The following is a 1411-nucleotide window of genomic DNA, read 5'->3' on the forward strand; positions in this document are numbered from 1 at the left end:
TCCTACTCTCTCTCCTGCTCAGTACTAGAGTCTAGTTCTTGACTCTCCCCCTCCTACTCTCTCTCCTGCTCAGTACTAGAGTTTAGTTCCTGACTCTTCCCCTCCTACTCTCTCTCCTGCTCAGTACTAGAGTTTAGTTCCTGACTCTCCCCCTCCTTTTCTCTCTTTCCCTGCTTCTGAGAGCCGGGGCCATGATGCCGTTGGATGTGGATCTTCAGATGGACTATGCGATTGAAACACTTCTCACACTGCTGGCACTTGGAGCGCATGTGGGCTCTGAGGTGTCTCTTTTCAGTGAACGAGCGTTGGCACAGCTGGCACGTGTGGGGTCTCTGCCTACTGTGGACGGCTGTATGTTTCTGGAGGTGTTTAAGCTGGAAGAAACGTTTGTCGCAGATGTCACAAATGTATCTCTTTGGACCTCTGTGGCTCTGAAGGTGTCTGTCCCGTAGATTAATGTTCTTGAATCTTTCTGAGCATTCCGAGCACTGATAAGGATGCCGATGGTTCTCCTCGTGGGTAAGCTTGTCCTGTTTGGTTTTGAATGGCACGAGGCAGAACTTACATGGGTAAACACTGCCTTTCTGGTGGAGATGTCTGTGACACTTCAGACCCTGTTCACTCAGACAGCGTTTACCACAGTCTAGACAGCAGAGCTTCTTGATCTTGTACACACACAAATTATCCTTCTTAAAGTGACGCTTGCGCTCTCTCTCCTGCTCTCTCTCCTCCTCTCTCTCCTGCTCTCTCTCCTGCTCTCTCTCCTGCTCCGTCCCACAGTTTGTCTCCCAACTCTCCTGCTCCTGAGAGCCGGGGCCATGATAGAGTTGGATGTGGTTCTTCAGACTGACGCTGTAATTGAAGCACTTCTCACACTGCTTGCACTTGAAGGGCCTCTCCCCTGTGTGGAGGCGCATGTGGGACTTGAGGTGGCTCGGCTGGGCATACGAGCGTCGGCACAGCTGGCACTTGTGGGGCTTCTGGCCACTGTGGACGGCTGTCGTTGGACCTCTGTGGCTCTGAAGGTGTCTGTTCCGTAGTCTAATGTTCTTGAATCTTTCTGAGCATTCTGAGCAATGATACGGATGCCGATGGTTCTCCTCGTGGGTAAGCTTGTCCTGTTTGGTCCTGAATGGCTTGAGGCAGAACTTACATGGGTAAACACGGCCTTTCTGATGGAGACGTCTGTGACTCCACAGACCCTGTTCACTCAGACGGCGCTTACTACAATCTCGACAGCGGAGCTTCTTAATCTTGTACACACACAAATTATCCTTCTTGATGTGACGCTTGCTGCAGTCTGTACAGAGCAACCTATGAGGTTGTGTGTTGTGTTCCCGTCGTACATGTTCCTTGAAGCTGTCCGGGTCCTCGAACTGCATGTAGAATCGGTCAAATCCAACAGCTTGTT

The 1411-nt window shown here is 51.1% G+C and overlaps 1 protein-coding gene across 1 annotated transcript; it reads right to left on the bottom strand.

Moving 5' to 3' along the window:
• Positions 1–104: 104 nt before the first annotated feature.
• On the bottom strand, positions 105–1382 carry LOC112080261 (zinc finger protein 569). Its single transcript, XM_024145998.2, has one exon. The coding sequence runs from the start codon at positions 1380–1382 to the stop codon at positions 105–107; it is 1278 nt and encodes a 425-aa protein (XP_024001766.2).
• Between the last annotated feature and the right edge of the window lie 29 nt (positions 1383–1411).

Source organism: Salvelinus sp. IW2-2015, unplaced genomic scaffold, assembly GCF_002910315.2.
Source record: "Salvelinus sp. IW2-2015 unplaced genomic scaffold, ASM291031v2 Un_scaffold14157, whole genome shotgun sequence".
NCBI classification, from domain to species: Eukaryota; Metazoa; Chordata; class Actinopteri; order Salmoniformes; family Salmonidae; genus Salvelinus; species Salvelinus sp. IW2-2015.

Excerpts from the sequence above, each read along its gene's own strand:
- LOC112080261 (XM_024145998.2), bottom strand. The coding sequence starts at position 1,382 with ATGCAGTTCGAGGACCCGGACAGCTTCAAGGAACATGTACGACGGGAA.